Source organism: Muntiacus reevesi, chromosome 9 (assembly GCF_963930625.1).
Source record: "Muntiacus reevesi chromosome 9, mMunRee1.1, whole genome shotgun sequence".
In the NCBI taxonomy this organism is placed as follows: domain Eukaryota; kingdom Metazoa; phylum Chordata; class Mammalia; order Artiodactyla; family Cervidae; genus Muntiacus; species Muntiacus reevesi.
The window spans coordinates 37,893,127-37,909,404 of NC_089257.1; the positions used below are offsets into that span (position 1 = coordinate 37,893,127).

At 50.8% G+C, this 16,278-nt stretch overlaps 1 protein-coding gene and 1 pseudogene across 1 annotated transcript; one reads left to right on the forward strand and one right to left on the reverse strand.

Annotated features, from left to right (window-relative positions):
* Positions 1 to 361: 361 nt before the first annotated feature.
* UCP3 (uncoupling protein 3) lies at positions 362 to 11,534 on the forward strand. The gene is made up of 7 exons (XM_065944205.1): positions 362 to 461; positions 4,457 to 4,676; positions 5,175 to 5,385; positions 5,646 to 5,846; positions 6,942 to 7,043; positions 7,740 to 7,920; positions 10,295 to 11,534. Exons 2-7 carry the CDS (start codon positions 4,551 to 4,553, stop codon positions 10,407 to 10,409), a joined length of 936 nt encoding a protein of 311 aa, XP_065800277.1. The 5' UTR covers positions 362 to 461; positions 4,457 to 4,550; the 3' UTR covers positions 10,410 to 11,534.
* A 4,196-nt stretch (positions 11,535 to 15,730) lies between these two features.
* On the reverse strand, positions 15,731 to 16,077 carry LOC136175754 (PAT complex subunit Asterix pseudogene; annotated as a pseudogene).
* Positions 16,078 to 16,278: the final 201 nt, after the last annotated feature.

A 16,278-nucleotide genomic window follows, 5' to 3' on the forward strand; every position in this document is an offset into this window, starting at 1 on the left:
AGCATCACCATTGTTCCTATTAAGAGGAGGCCCAGGGGAGCCCTGACCAGTCCATCATGGCAGCCTTGGCCTTTGGACTCTCAAAAGTGGCAAGTCCAACCCCCACCACCCCATATACACCCTCATCACCCAAAGGCACTCTTCTTTCATCAACTGGAATGGGGTGTTTTAAAGAAGCTCAAGTCAAGGGAACTGAAGCAGGTCTGGAACTCTGACCTCCCCCCTCACCTCTCTGCCCTGCATCAGCCGCCTCTGGTCAAGTGACCAGGCTGTCAAGTAGCTACTCCAGGGTAAGGTTTCAGGTCAGCCAGAGTGTATAAAGACAGGTGCCAAGCCAGAGGCTGCAGAGACTCCAGCAAATGGCAAAGGGGCGATCAGATCCCTGCTGCCGCCTCCTGGGACAGAGCCCTGAGGAGCCTTAAAGAGGCCCCATGCTTCCGCCACCCTGGCTGCCCCTACAGGTAAGACCCCACCCTCCTCCACCCCATCTTCCTTCTCCATGTTCTCCCCAAAGGCAGCTGGCAGCCAGAGCTGGTGGCACACAGGGACTGAGTCAGGATGAGGGAAAGGCAGCCCTGATGAGGGCACTGTTGGGGCTGGGACTCCACCCCCTACTCCTGTCACTCACCAAGGACTCACTTCCCTTTTGCTCTGCTGGCGGCCTCAGCTGTGATTTTGCAAATCCCCAAAGATAAGATGTGGTTTTCTCCTTAGTCTGGCCCAGAGTCCCCACAATTCCCCCAGAGCATAAAGCCCTTTCCCCAGGAGGGCCCCCCTCCTGAGTAGGGGGGGTTCCCCGACTCAGCGGGCATGCAGGAGAGGCTTTGCCACGAAGGTGGGGTCGAGGGCATCTCAGAACGGACTCTGATCCCTGCTCCAGAGCCACCACGGAGAATTTGTTTCTAATGCAGATTCCCAGGGCCCTGGTTCAGACCTGAATCTTGGGCTGAGGGCCAAGAATCCAGTCTGTAAACAAGCGACTCCAGGTTCCCTGAGCTCGCTCTGAGACTCTGGGAGGTGGGACTGGAGCAGGTGCCAGACGGACTGGGCTCTAATCCCTCTCTATCCCTCTAGCCTTGTGACTAGCTGAAGCCCTCAAAGCTTCGGGGCCCTTGGACCCAGACAATCACAGCAACTGTCTCATAGCCTTATAAAGGGGTTGAGTTAGGCACTGCCTCTAAAGCCCTCAGCGCAGTGTCTGGTGTGGGAAGTGCTCGGCAGATGTTAACGGGGCACCACTACTCTGGGTGTGCAAGGCGGGAATGCCCCGTTCCTCGTGCCCCAGCAGAGCACAGGGAGGCACTTCCGCTCTACACTCCACCTATGTCAGTGGGATAGGTCTCCTGGCCGCTAGGGCTTCCCAAGTACCTTTTCAGGAGGCTGGAATAAAGGAAGAGGTTGGGGAGCACCAGCCCCAGGATCTGCCCACCCTGGTGGCCTCCCCCTGTCCCACCCCCACATGACCACTGAAAGTCTAAAGCCCACCCCGCCTGAGTCCATGCCCATCCACTCCGCCCCCCGGGGGGCTCAAGACAGCCTCTGGAACAGGTTCCAGCTTGCCTCCTGGCTGCTGCTCCTGACCAAGGCCAGACTCCAACACCTCTGGTGCACCATCCCTTCAACCTCACTGGTCTCAGAGCCTCCACTGGCTCCCTCCCTGTCCAGCCCCGACGCCTACACCAGCCTGACCTGAACACAGGTCTGATGGTGTCATCCATCAACTTGAAAACACCAGCCAGCCCCCATTCTCGCTAGATTAAGTACAGCCAGGGCATTTGAGCCCCTCCATCAAAGAACACTGTGGGCATCTCAGCTTCTTCCCCATTTCCCCACCTCAGCCCATGGGGTCTCTTGGTCATCTGGTCCTCCCCGGGCCCCTCTGGCCCCAGGCCATCCAGGTACCAGGCTGCACAGAGAAGTGGGATAAGTAGCTCCTGTCCTTGATTTGGGGCCCCCATCCAGGGAGAAATCACAGCAGTTTACGAGCTAATTCTAGGGACTTCCTTGACTGTCCGATGGTTAAGATTCCATGCTTCCACTGCAGAGGCCACAGGTTCGATCCCTGGTCAGGGAACTAAGATCCCACATGCCATGCAGCCAAAGCGGGAAGGGGGGTGGTGGGAAATGAGTCAATTCTAAAGAAGGTCTGGGACAGAGGCAGCCAAGGACCAAGGAGGTTCCGAAGGGAAGCCATATCTGATGGTTCGGCCCACTGGCTGGGGACACAGGCTCCCCAGGGAGACAGACCCAGCCCGGAAGGCACAGTTCGTGAAGTGCTCAAAGCCACCCAGTGGGGCCTGGCCCATCACAAACACTCCACACCAGGGGCCAAGGGCAAGGAGCATGCAGTCACACGACTCTAGGGGTCCCACCTCTGCTCCTCAGTTCCTAACTCTGAGAGCGGAGTAAAAATACCTAACTCGGCAGGGTCCTATTGGAGCCTGGGTGGCCACCAAACATTTTGGGAAAGGGACACTCGCACAACCAATAAGAGACACTAGAGAACACACCGCCCAGGGACCTCTCCGCCCTGGGAGTCAGGCCCTCAGACCCCTGAGCAGCCCTGCTCCTGTCAGAGGGGGAGATGGGCAGGGGAAAGGCCAGGGCCTGAGGGAAGAGAGGCTGACGGGATGAGGGCACTGGGAGCTGCTCCTGCACTCACTCGGACACATGCATTCCAACCCCAAAAGAGGAGCCAGAGCCTCCCCACCAGGGACCAAGCCTCCTGGCAGTTGCTGGGCTTCTATTGGGCAAATGGGAAGGAGGACGGTGTTCCCTCAGCTGGTCTGCCATGCTGTCCCCTCAACCAGGCTCAGCTCCATATCAGCCCCTCAGGGAGCAACGCAGAAAGGCAGAGAGAGAGGCTGTGGGACGAACCCTGCAGCGGGATCCCAAGCCTTGACTGTGATAGGCACCGATCTCAGCCTCCCCGGGCGCATTGTCTTCCTCTGCCAGCCTGGACAGCAGTGCCCACCAAACCTCCTCACCAAGCTGTTGTTGCACATGCTTAGCACTTAAGTCCCCAGAGAGTGGGGTTGCATATAATTCAAAGGGCTTTGAATACCCGCAACAAAAAGGCAAGATGGTGGACATCCATTCTACCACATCCATTGGGGCCGCTGAGTGGAATGCACGGTGAAGGGGGTCTTATTGCCACCACAAGACCCTGGCTGCAGTTCTGTGAATTTGAGGAAGTCTCTCTCCATCTTAAGCCTCTCTTTTTCCCACCTGTAAAATAGATTTAAATACCATCCTGCCCTCTGTCCAGCACCGTTTCAAGCCTAGGAGAGCGGAGCGACCCACGCTCTGACACTGGTGACCCTGAACAGGCCAACATCTCTGAGCCCAAAGTGGGAAGAGGAGAGAAGCTACCCCACAGCCAAGTTGTGAGAATTCAGTGAGACGGTGTGTAGCGCTCCGCCCCCAGAGCCTCATGCCCTGTAGCCATTCCCTCCTCCTCCTCTAAGCCTGCCCTGGACTGTCTCACAGAGCATGCCCTTCCCTGCGCCTGGAGCCCCCTCCCACTTCTCCAGCTGCTGCAGTCTTGCCCACCTTCCCAGGCTCTCCTCCCACCCCTACCATGTTGATTTGGGATGGCAGGACCTAAAGTGATAAGGCTGGGCTAGCTCTCCATACACCAACATATCAAAAAATAGAGACATCACTTTGCTTACAAAGGTCCATATAGTCAAAGCTATAGTTGTTCCAATAGCCATGTACAGATATGTGAGTTGGACTATAAAGAAGGCTGAGCTCTGAAGAACTGATGTTTTTGAACTGTGATGCTGGAGACGACTCTTGAGAGTCCCTTGGACAGCAAGGAGATCAAACCAGTCAATCCTAAAGGAAATCAACCCTGAATATCCATTGGAAAGACTGATGCTGAAGCTCCAATACTTTGGCCACCTGATGTGAAGAGCCTACTCATTGGAAAAGACCCTGATGCTGGGAAAGATTGAAGGTGGGAGGAGAAGGGTTGACAGAGGATGAGATGGTTGGATGGCATCACCGACTCGATAGACATGAGTTTGAACAAACTCTGGGAGATAGTTGAAGGACAGAGAAGCCTGGTGTGTTGCAGTCCATGGGGTCACAAAGAGCCGGACACAACTGAGTGACTAAACCACCACCATACACCAGGGAGCAGGCCTTTCCCAGGAAGCAGCTTGAGGCTGGGGAAGGAGAAGAGGGTTGTGGTGTGGAGTCAGAACCAGGTCTGTCTCTGCCTGAGCCTTTATACAATGAAGACCACTTCCAACGGGGAAGGGAAAGGGCAGGGTGAGGATGGCAAGAGATTCGGGAGGAAAGCGACCTGTTCTTATAAGTCAAATCCACACAGCTAAGACAGCCCTGCTCAGGTTTTTCACTTACAAACCCACTCCTGGTGCTGAGGGGAACCTGGGGATGGGCCTGGAGGGCACACGTCCCATGCCCTCCCCTGGCCTGTCTCCTGCAGCTCCCTCCATGCACTGAAGCCCAAGGCTGGGCAGCAGCCTCTCTCCTTGGACCTCCACTGGGCCCTGGAGGGACCAGGCAGAGCCTCTGGGACCATGGTTGGACTGAAACCTTCAGAGAGGCCCCCCACAACGGCTGTGAAGTTCCTGGGGGCGGGCACGGCGGCCTGCTTTGCTGACCTCCTCACCTTTCCACTGGACACAGCCAAGGTCCGCCTGCAGGTAGGTGCCCTTTGGCCAAGGGTCACTGTTCCCAACAGTGGAGGGGCTGAGTTCTCCACCAGGGCACCTGCGGTGCCCACCAGGGCACCTCCTGCCCTTCCTCACAGAGAACCCTGAGCACATCACTCACTATCCATGACCCTACCTCACCATCCCCTCATCACCATCACCCAAGATCTTAATTCCTTGGCAGAACGTGCCAGGGCCCTTATATGGCCTTGCCCTAATTTGTAAGCCATAAAGTAAGAAGTAAAGAATTACCGTGTGAGCTTGGGCAAGTCACAGACAACTTGTAACAAGAAAAACCATTACCCTCCATTTTACCACACTATATACAACAGTTTGTGGGCTGGCAACTGCTACACAGAACTGTCATTTTTACTGAGATGTGACACTGTGACTATGCTTGTTCCAAGGTCCAGCCCCAGGCAGGGCCCCCTGCACACAGCCCCGCCCACCCCCCACCCAAGTCCTCATACTCTGCGGGGTGTCCCTCAGATCCAGGGGGAGAACCAGGCGGCCCAGGCGGCCCGGAGTGCCCAGTACCGCGGGGTGCTGGGCACCATCCTGACCATGGTGCGCACCGAGGGCCCCCGCAGCCTCTACAGCGGGCTGGTCGCCGGCCTGCAGCGCCAGATGAGCTTTGCCTCCATCCGCATCGGCCTCTACGACTCTGTCAAGCAGTTCTACACCCCCAAGGGATCAGACCGTGAGTGCTGAGGGGTGGGTCAAAGCAGGACCTAGGCTGTAGGTCAGGAGATCAGAGCGGTGCAGACTCAGAGGCAGAGCTGGGGCATGGAAAGCTGGTAACAGAGGCTCATGAGGAGACTGAGCCTCTGTCAAGGAGGATCCGGAACCCTGGTCTGGGAGAGGTGGGCATGGGGCAGGGGCAGCCCCCAGAGACCAGCATCAGGCCTGCAGAGGTGTGGGGTAGTACAACGCTGGCCCGCTTGCTCTCCTCCTCTCCAGACTCCAGCATCATTACCCGGATTTTGGCGGGCTGCACCACGGGGGCCATGGCCGTGACCTGTGCCCAGCCCACAGACGTGGTGAAGATCCGCTTTCAGGCCAGCATGCATACTGGGCCGGGGAGCAACAGGAAGTACAGTGGGACAATGGATGCCTACAGGACCATCGCCAGGGAGGAAGGGGTTCGGGGCCTGTGGAAAGGTAGGTCTGGGCTCCAGGCTTGGGGCTCTTGGGCAGCGCCTTCTCCACCCGAGGGCTGGGACAGGGAACTGAGCAAGCAGAGAGCTCCCATTGGGACTATTCCAGCAGATCTAAAGGAATATCCTAACATATCCCAATGTGCCAGCTGACCTGCCATACTGCCCCAAATTCAGTTCAGTTTACCAACCCTTCACCACGTGCAGGGCTGTGGGGAGACAGAAATGAACAGAGGATACCCTCACAGCTCCCAGTCACAGGGGGGTAGGGCCAAGTCAAGGAGCAGCCACTCTACAGGGCAGGAAGTGCTGGGTTCATACAGAGGTGCAGGCCATGAGGGCTTGGGGGGTTGCGGGGCAGAGGCAATATGAAAGCTGGGCCTCAAAGTTCCCGTGAGCTTCCAGTGTGTGGAGATGGAGAGAAGGGCCTCCCCAGCAGTGGCCTATGAGGGGTGACTGCTGGACATGGAGAAGCAGAGGCCACTGGGGGAAGCAGTCATGAGGAGGGGGCTTCCTTGGGAACAAGGCTTTAAGGTTCCCTATGTGTCTGAGTGGTGACCACCTTGACAAATAATGTTGTCTCTCCCACATGTGGCCAGGGGTCACATGAATCTTGCAGAAGAAAACAATGATCCAGTGATGGTTAAAGGCAGGACACCTGAGTCACAGCCTTACTTGCTGTGTGCCTTCCCGGAGCCCAGCCCTCATCTGTGAAACCAGCGGGTGGTCTCCACCCTCTCCAAAGGCTCTGCCATGGCTGCACCCTGTCACTGTTTCAAAAGCCTACCATTTCTCTCCCAAAGAAAGGCTTCCTCTTCTGGCTCTAGCCAGGTCTCAGGGAGGCATATTTTAATTTTGATGGATGTTGCAGTTTATCCTCTGAAATGTGGCCCAAACATACACAAGTCTGTAAGATGGACATGGATAATCTGAGAGTTTTTAACATCGGAAAGGAAAGTGTGGAATCTGCCCATCTAGGGTGGGCTCCTTTTGACCACTGGAATGAGACACCATATCCCCCAACTGGGCCTGTGGCCTTGCAGCCAGGGGGTCCACTTCTTCTATTTCCCACTCATTAGCCCCACCCCCTTCCTGACAGGAATTCTGCCCAACATCACGAGGAATGCCATTGTCAACTGTGGTGAGATGGTGACCTATGACATCATCAAGGAGAAGCTACTAGACTACCACCTGCTCACCGGTGAGGCCCTGGGCTCCAGGCAGATAGCCCTCCCACAGTCTGGAGGGGACTGGGACTCCACAGAGTGGGCACCACCCACAGGCAACTGGGCTTTAGAAGGAGTGGAGGGAGGCATGGTGCCCGGTACATCATTAGGATGAGGAAGGAGGAACCCCAGACAGGAGGCCAGAGACCTGGGTTCCAGCCCAGCACCATTACTCCTGTCACCTTCAAGCAAGGGTCACCTTCTCTGACTTCAGTTCCCTCTAATGAGGTGGCTGGGCCGGATTAGCTTCCAACTCTGGGACAGCCCAGTTTTGTGAGTGCTTATCAAGAGCTCCACCTTGGCACTGCAAGAGAGTTGGAAAACACTATCCTCATACTTAGGCTTCCCTGGTGACTCAGACGGTAAAGAATCCGCCTGCAATGCAGGAGATACGGGTTCTATCCCCGGGTCAGGAAGATCCCCTGGAAGAGGAAATGGAACCTACTCCAGTATTCTTGCCTGGGGAAATCCCATGGACAGAGGAACCTGGTGGGCTACTGTCCAGGGGCTCACAAAGAGTCAGATATGACTGAGCACAAGCACTGGACTATACTAACCTCACACTCAAGGAGTTCAGTTTCCTTAGGGACAAACAATGAACACACGTGAAACAGAAAACAAGGGCCCTTCATCTCACAGCCCAATATCTGCTCTTCCCCACCCCGCGACAGACAACTTCCCCTGCCACTTTGTCTCTGCCTTTGGAGCTGGCTTCTGTGCCACCCTGGTGGCCTCCCCAGTGGACGTGGTGAAGACGCGGTATATGAACTCGCCCCCAGGCCAGTACCACAGCCCCTTCAACTGTATGCTGAAGATGGTGACCCAGGAGGGCCCCACAGCCTTCTACAAGGGGTGAGCTCCCCTCCTGTCACCAGCACACCCTCCTAGAGAACCAGGCCTCCCTCCCCATTTCCCTTCCTCCCCTCCATGTAGAGTGTGTCTGCCATGGGTTCACCTAGAAACGCAGTGTTGAACAGCACAGATGTAAATGCCACAAAGGAAAATTACAATATAAAGAACTAAGGAAATATTTTTTTTGAAAAGAGGGGACCAAATCTCAATTGAAGATCAGGGAGGCTTGTCTGAGAAAAAAAAAGGGTGGGACTAGGCACAGATCCAAGTGCATCCCCAAACACACAGGCAGGGGAGGAGTAGGAAAAGGTGCTTGGTAATCCTGAGACTTTTCCCTGACCCTCTGCCATCACTGCAGATCACCACTGCCGACAGCCCATGTGCACGATGTGCTTCACATATTCTTGGCATTTACAATTCCCTCTGCATGGAAGCCATTCCTGTGCCATCCACGTCCTCTACACCTTACTGTCCTTCAAGACTAGTTAAAATACCACCTTCTCTGTAACACTTCTCTGTAACACCCCTCTGTGAACTTCAGCAGTACTTTCTTGATACCATTTTTACGGTACCCACCACTTCCTACTTTGTAGGATGGTATTTGTAAGTTTAAATGATCCCCTATGCTACAGTACAAGTTCCCTGCTGCTAAAGACTGGCTTATTCAGCTGACCCTTGAACAAATGCCAGGCTTACAGACATGCACCCAATGCAGTTGAAAATATCAATACATGTACAACTTATAGTCAGCCCTCCATATACGCGGTTCCTCTGTTGCCATTTCTGCACATCCCTCATTCCACACCCACAGATTCAACCCATCTCAGATCATTAGTATTTAACATTTTTTTAAAAATGTATAAGTGGATCCACCCAGTTCAAACCTGTGTTGTTCAAGGGTCAACTGTATTGATCTTCCACTTCCCAGAGTCCCCAGCACAAAATCAGCTCTCTATAATAAAGTTATGAACAATCACCATGACCACCAAGTCACTAAGCATGAGGACTCGGGTTAACACTTCACATATATTATCTCCACACTCCCCCTGAACTGGGCTATTTCTCCCCATTTACTGAGGAGGAGAATGAGACTCAGAAAGGTCACAGAACTTGTCCCAGCTCACAAAGTTTAAACGGCAGAGCCACAGCTCAAACCCTGACCTTTAGACATCACCCACTCCATCCCACACTGAGCTCTTTGCTTGGTCCTCGTACCTCCACCACTGAGGATGGTTTTTTGACACCCACCATTATTAGACCCAACAAGCACACATGTCCTTGACCCCGGGATGATGTCACGAAACTGAGCTTCAGCTGACAGTTCTGTTCCTATAAGTGCCGCCATCAGAAGGTTCTTCATCCCACTTGTCTCGGCTTGTACTTTCACTTGGCAAACATTCCCTGAGCACTTCGTGGGTGCTGGGCCCCGTGCTGTGCTTCTTTTGAAGAGCAGCTAACAAGCAGGGGACATTTATTGAGGATTTACTAATACCGAACCCTGTCCATTATCATTGAATCCTCTCGACAATGTCCTCCAGTTACAGGTAAGTAAACTGAGGCTGAGAAAGATTAAGAAGCTGGTCAAGATGGGATTTGAACTCAGGACCATCCCCAGAGTTCACATGTGTTGCCTCCGTGCCATCTTCCCAGTGAGGGGCCCAGGCTGAGGGTTCAGGAGAGGCCCTGGTGTGAGATTCTGGTGCCCAAGCCAAGTCCCACAGAGCCAAGAACAACCAGCCCGGCAAGGAGAGGAGCAAGCAGAAGGAGCAACATGGGCAAAGGTGTGGGAGGAAGGGTCTGACAGGAGCTGAGAGAACCAGGAGGGGATTAGCAGAGAGACAGGCTGAAGAGGAAGGCAGGAGCCAGGCTTCTCCCTGAGTGGGTGAACCACAGCTGAGGTGAGGATTCTCTCCCTGTCACAGGGACAGGCAGGCTCTTGGGAGATTAGCTAACTTGGCGTCAAGTTGTTTTCGCTTTGCGATGCCTCCAGGTGGAGGCAGGAGCCTCCTCAGGGGTGGCTGCTTAGGCTGTAAATGAACCCAGAAACACTCAGCTTCGGAGTTGAGTCAGGTGGTTTCAACGGAGCTATCTCAGCCTGGTCTCTGAAGAGAAACTGGCAGCAATCATAGCTACCTGATAAAACTGTGAGAATTAACCTCCTAACACGGTAACCCGGCCCAAAGTGCTAGTTTTCTTTCCTTGCCTGACTCTGACTTCAGCCTAAATTCCTTCAGTAGAGAAGAAAATGACAGAACCATCTCAGAAGTGCTCGTGACTAACAGGAGTTCAGCACCAGCACCGAGCGGGGAGGGCACACAGATCTCAGGGGGACTCCAGTCCACCCACCTGACCATGTGGTTGTCTCTCTCATCAGATTTACACCCTCCTTTTTGCGTTTGGGATCCTGGAATGTGGTGATGTTCGTCAGCTACGAGCAGATGAAACGGGCCTTGATGAAAGTCCAGATGCTACGAGACTCTCCATTTTGATAAGACAAGGCTACTTTGTATTTAACTAGGACAAAACCAGTTAAGGTTGGAATAAAGCAGTGGGTCCATGCCACAGGGACACAGACCCACACATGTTTGTTTACGGAACTGTTTACTTGATGATGACTCAAGAGACAGAAGAGGAGGAAGGATTGTGGTCTTCAGTGCTTTGTCTTAAAAACACCTTTGTTTTGCACTGACAAGATGGAAAATAAATTATATTAATTTGTGAAATCCATCAGGTTGGATGCCTAACATTTAGGCAAGGAAAAAAAACCAAAACAGATCTATTTGGGTAAGACGGAAGTTTGCATACTTATATCCCCTGGAAGATCTGATTAGATGATGAATTATAAACAGGAAAGACTGCAAGCATGGAACAAGAGTGGCACGCATTTCCCTTGGAAATCAGCTAAGGAGTCTAGTGGGACACCACCAAAGCAACGCAAAGACTTCTGACTGCAGCCTTGAATTAGCCACAGATCATCAGCTGTATTTGTTATGTGTCTGCGTTTAGAATCCATTGGGATTGTGGGAAATGTGAGAAAGAAAACAAAAGAGAGAAACCTAGAAACTGGGTCAAAGGAGCACGGCTGGGCCAGTGTGAGGTTGAGACCCATAAATGTTCGCTGACAACACTGGAGAACCAAGAGGGCAGCCTCAGTCTCCTTTCCTGTAAAATGGGAGTAATAATCCCTTTCCTCCTACCTCCCTTGGGGTGTTTATGAGGATCAAGTGAGAAGCTGGGCAGAAAAGCACATTATAAAAGCAAAAGCTCTGGACAAGTGTGCATAAAAGGACAATGCCTCGGAAAAGATTCTGTTGATTAGTGAGGAAGTGCCAGGGAAGAAGTTTTTGAAAGACACAGTTGCCTAGAGGTGAGACCAAAGGAACCAGGGACTCAGGGGGCCAGGGGTGACAGAGAATGTTGTACAGCTGCTGGAGCCCCACTCCCAGGCAGCCCCCACTCCCCCACTGGACTGTGAGGCACCTTGAAGAGTGTGGAGTCTGGGGACAAAGAGGTAAAAGCTGGGCTGAGAGTCTAAAGTATCAGGACTCAGAATTTTTGAAAATTATCATGACTCAATAAAGGAATTCACACCTTGAGTGTGGGAATGAAAACAGTCACTTTTCTGCCTTCTCTTTCTTAGATGGAATTTCCATCTCTCACTTCAGGCATCCTGTTCAGCAGTGCAGGGCCATGCCTGGCCCCTCACACATACACTGCCTTCTGTGCTTCTGCAGGCCGGCTACTCTGCATTTTAAGGGTTTGGCTCCTCCATCTATAAAAGGCAGGCTTGAACCAGATGACCTTCTCCTAAACGTAACTGGATATATTTCATGTTGATAACTGGGATCCAGGAGATCAGTCTTTTTCTGGTTCTTAGCAGCTTGTGTGGCTCAGATGACAGAACTGGATTCCAACCTCACTCACCCACCCACACACACACAGTTACTAGCAACCTAACCATGGGGAATCCTTGCTTCATAGAGTCCTCCAGAGAAGTGGGAAGGACAATCCGCACCTCACGGGAAGGGCTCGGTGATGTCACCCCTCCCTCCCCACTCTGACGCCTCTGCATCCTGGGGAAAAATGAATATCCACTTACCTTCAGCACTTATCTAAATCTAAATCGTAATTTGAGATCATTTACATATACAGACTGGAAAGTCCAAGCAAAACCAAAAAAGTAAAAATTATTTTGATTTAATGTCTGCTTTGGCTTTCAAATAAAAACCACATTTAAAACTTTTTCTTTTCAGTTGACAGCAAATACAAATCATTTTTAAACACTTGCTCTTGATTTGTAAGTTGCTAGAGGCCAAGGACTGTGACTTCCGTGAATTTCTAGCTGGCAATATTAACCCATCATCTGCCAGAGCATACTATTTAGATGATGCTGCTAAAACAGGATAAATGCTTCTGAACGATGTTTTGATTGGAATCAGAAACCCAGTGACTTTCAGATTTCTGGGAGAGGGAAAACAAGACCGGTGGGAGGTCATCTAAGGTTTTCTGGACAAAATACTAGATCTCTTTCCCCATTTCTTAAAAGCGGAAGTGGAACCAAGTGACCTCAGAATAAAGTTCTGTGATTTTAAGAACCAAAAGACAGCTTCTGCCAGCCACTTCCCACCGTCTCTGCCACCAGGAAGCCATGGATGAAGACTCACAAGGTCAGATCATCAGCTGAGGCCCACACTCATTCCCTCACTGCACACTCAGTGACACCTACCTCCATCAAGTCATTCAAAAGGTTAGCAAACTTGGACGTCCCTGATGGCCCAGTGGTTAAGAATCTTCTTGCCAATGCGGGGGACATGGGTTCAATCCCTGGTCTTGAAGATTCCACATGCTTTGGGGCGACTAAGCCCACGTGCCACAACAGCTGAGCCTGCAAGCTCCCTAAAGCCCTTGCTCAGGGCAACAAGAAAAACCACTGCAATGAGAAGTCTGCGCACTGCAACTAGAGTAAGCAGTCCCCTCTCAACAAAACTAGATAAAGCAGGCATGCAGGAATGAAGACCTAGTGCAGCCAAAAATAAGTAAACAACATTAATAACAATTTTTTAAAAAAGGTTTACCGAATCAAATGGGTCCTCTTGCCTGAGCAGTAAAGCTGATGTACTGATATCAGGTCGCAGTGAGGGAAAGCGCAGCACTTATTGCAGGTACCATCAACGAGTCCAGAATGGCTAGTGCTCAAAAAGTTCAAACTCCCCAATGGACTTCAGCAGAGCATTTTGAAAGGCAAGGTGAGGGAGGGGCATCCCAGGGTCTGCGATCAGCTTGTGCACAATTCTCTGATTGGCTGATGGTGAGGAACAGGGCTGTGTCACTGGTGTTAACATTATCAATCCTTAGGCACCAGGAGGCCTGGGGGTAGCATGCTCATCAAGTAGTTAATTCCTTCCATTTTGTGGGGGGTTTCCACATCTATAAAACAACTCAAGAAATGTGCATCAGATACTATTATTAGGTAATATTATCTAGGTACTTCAGAGAGGATCGAAAGCAGATGATACAGAGGAGGGGTCTGTCCCAGGAAGGCCCCATAGGGTCTCGCTGGGTAAAAAAATATCTGCTTTCTCACAAACTCTTCTAGTATATCAGGAAAAATGAGATAGTCTGGCCCCTGACTCAGTCACATTAGTGACATAGTGGATTACTGACTTCATAGAAGTCTTATCAGTAAAAGTAATATTTTTAAAGGAATATTTTATTCAGGAATAATGGATGTTAAGTACAGAAATATAATTATACCTCTATAGATGAGTTCATTTGTGTCAGAACACTTTAAAAACTGCAGAGTGCTATACAATGAAAGTATTCATAGTGCCTACGTTGTTAGCCACACATTTGACTAGGTGTTGAGGTGGACGAGGCCAGTGATTCGTTCAGGGAGTTCACTGGGGTGATGGATGGTCGAGCAGAAGAGACAAATAAATGATACAGCATGATGAAAGCCACTGCACAGAGATGCACAAGGCGCTCAGGAGCAGGAACACAGATGAAGGATACCTAACCCAGTTTAGGAGCCAGGGAGCTTCTTTGGAGAAGATACCTAAAGGACAGATAGGAGTTATCCAAACAAAGGAGGGGTGAGTCATTCTAGGAAGAGGGAGTGACTCATACACACAAAGGCCCAGAAAGAAGCAAGAGCTAGGGCAGTCAAGTATTGCCAGCTGTCAATACAGCTAGGTTGCAGAACTAAAGGGAAGCAGTGAGAGAGATGGGAGTGAAGAGAAAAAGAGGGACCCTGAAAGGCTAGAGAAGTCACATATTATGGACTGAATATTTGTACCCCCAAAATTCATATGTTGAAGCCCTAACCCCCAAATGTGATGGAATTTGGAGTTTGGGCCTTTGGAAGGTAATTAGGTTCAGATGAGTTCATGAGGGTGGGGCCCCCATGATGGAATCAGGGTCTTTATAAAAAGAGGAAGAGAGACCAGAGCTCGCTCGCTCTCTGCCACATGAGGACATGGTAAGCCGACTGTCTGCAAGTCAGGAAAAGGACCCCCCCTCCAGGGAGCCTAAAGGACAGGCACCTTGATCTGAGTCTTTCCAGCTTCCAGACCGATGAGAAATAACTCCTGTTGTTGAAGCCACCAGGTCTGTGGTATTTTGTTATGGTAGGCTGAGCTAAGACACCACATAAGAAGTCTGGAGTATTTTGAGGGTAGTGTGGAACCACTAAAGTGTTTTAAGTAGGAACGACAGACTGCAGGGCAGAGAATGAATTAGTAGAGTGGACTCTGGTCATAGGAAGATGAAACTGTTGTAACCCAAGCAACAGTATTGAAAGTGGTAATTAAGTGAACAGAATAGTAATAAAATCAATAAAAGATTCCATTTGGAAGGAGTAGTGAGATCCTGCTTTCCATGCTTTTGGGTATAAACCCAGAAGTGGAATTTCTGGATCAATTGCTAAATCATTCTACTTTTCTATTTTTGAGGGACTTCCATACTGCTTTTCATGGCAGCTGTACCATTCTACATTCGCACCAACAGTACATAGTGTTCCAATTTGTCCCTTCCTCATCAACACTTATTTTCCATTTTTAAAAACAATACCCATCCTAATGAGTGTGAAGTGGTATCTCATTGTGGTTTTGATTTGAATTCCCTGTAATTAGTGATATTGAGCATCTTTTCATGTGCTTATTTGCTATCTGTATATCTTCTTCGGAGAAATGTCAATTCAAATCTTTTGCTCACCTTTGAACTGGATTTTTGTGGTTTTTGAGTTTTAGTTCTCTATATATTCTGGACATTAACCTTTCATGAGATATGTGATTTGCAAATATTTTCTACCATTCCGTAGGTTGTCTTCTTACTCTGTGATTTTATCCTTTGATGGACAAAAGATTTTAATTTTCATGAGCTCCAATTTGTCTATGTTTTCTTTTATTTCCTGCGCCTTTGGTATTATATTGAAGAAATTATTGACAAAGGTAATAATGTGAAGCTTTTATCCTGTGTTTTCTTCTAAGAGTTGATTTTTTTACAGCCAGAATGAAAAACTTTATCAACCGGTTTCAACAAGAAAATGAGTGGGTACACCTAGAAACATGGACAGCATCTCCCCCAGGAGCAGGCAGGGTAGGAAAAGAAGGTGTGGGGGGGGGGGGGGTAGGCCCAGGGTATTCCCCTCTGTGCTCCAGCATCTGTGGGACCTCAGGGTCAGGGCCAGATTCCCTCTGTCCAACTGCAGGCCCAGAGACTGCATCGTCCAGGGAAGCCCAGCGCTGCAGCTGATGGCAGGAGGCTGAGCAGCCACAAGTGAGGCCTAGGGCAAGGTGGATAGAGAGGCCCAGGATGTGTCCCCTCTAGGTTGATATCACCAGGGGGGCATCATGGGCTGAGGGTTCTGCAGATATGACGTCACCACAGCAGAGATGGACAGCATGAAGCTCCTCATCATCTTCTTCGTGTCCTCAGAGCTCTGGGAGTTGGCAAAGCTGATGAAGGAGCAGTAGACAGCGACCCAAGTGCACCACTTCAGCTTATGCATGATCACATGCTGAAGATCATGCCCAGCAGGTTCATGTGGTCTGGTGTCGGATCATCCAGCACTGGGTTATACTCGCTCGGTGCGGGCTTGTACCTCAGCACTTTGTTGGGCCTCCGTGGGTCCGACATATTGTTTGCGGACAGAGCAAGTCAGAAGTCCTTCTAAGAGTTTTATAGTTTGTTGTTTTGTTTGTTTTTGACTGCACAGCATGCAGAACTTCCCCAATCAGTGATTGAACCCAAGGCCTCTTGTATTGGAGGAACAAAGTCTTAACCACTGGACCACCAGAGACGGTCATACAGTTCTAGATCTTATGTTTAGGTCTTTGATCCATTTTGAGTTAATTTGTG